The 204-nt window shown below is 51.5% G+C and overlaps 1 protein-coding gene across 1 annotated transcript; it reads left to right on the forward strand.

The window, feature by feature from the left end:
- Position 1: 1 nt before the first annotated feature.
- On the forward strand, positions 2-204 carry CSUI_007196 (uncharacterized protein; the record flags this gene model as incomplete). Its single annotated transcript, XM_068067346.1, has 1 exon — positions 2-204. A coding segment is annotated over one exon (129 nt), but the record flags the coding sequence as incomplete, so codon positions are not given.

The raw sequence follows: 204 nt of genomic DNA on the forward strand, positions 1-204 counted from the left end.
AAAGGAGAAGAGATGAGGTGCCCGCGGTTTTTCTTCTCACCCTGGTCGTCCTTTCTCTGAGTGAAGAAGAAGATAAGAAAGCATGGAGGAAAGAAGATCCATACGTGCTACTACTAGTACCACTAGTATAGGGGGAGGGGAGAGCCGAGTGCCTACGCACCCTCATCATTCCTTCCCACAGCAGGAGGACCACCAGCATCAGCA

Source organism: Cystoisospora suis, assembly GCF_002600585.1.
Source record: "Cystoisospora suis strain Wien I chromosome Unknown contig_3744, whole genome shotgun sequence".
NCBI lineage: Eukaryota > Apicomplexa > Conoidasida > Eucoccidiorida > Sarcocystidae > Cystoisospora > Cystoisospora suis.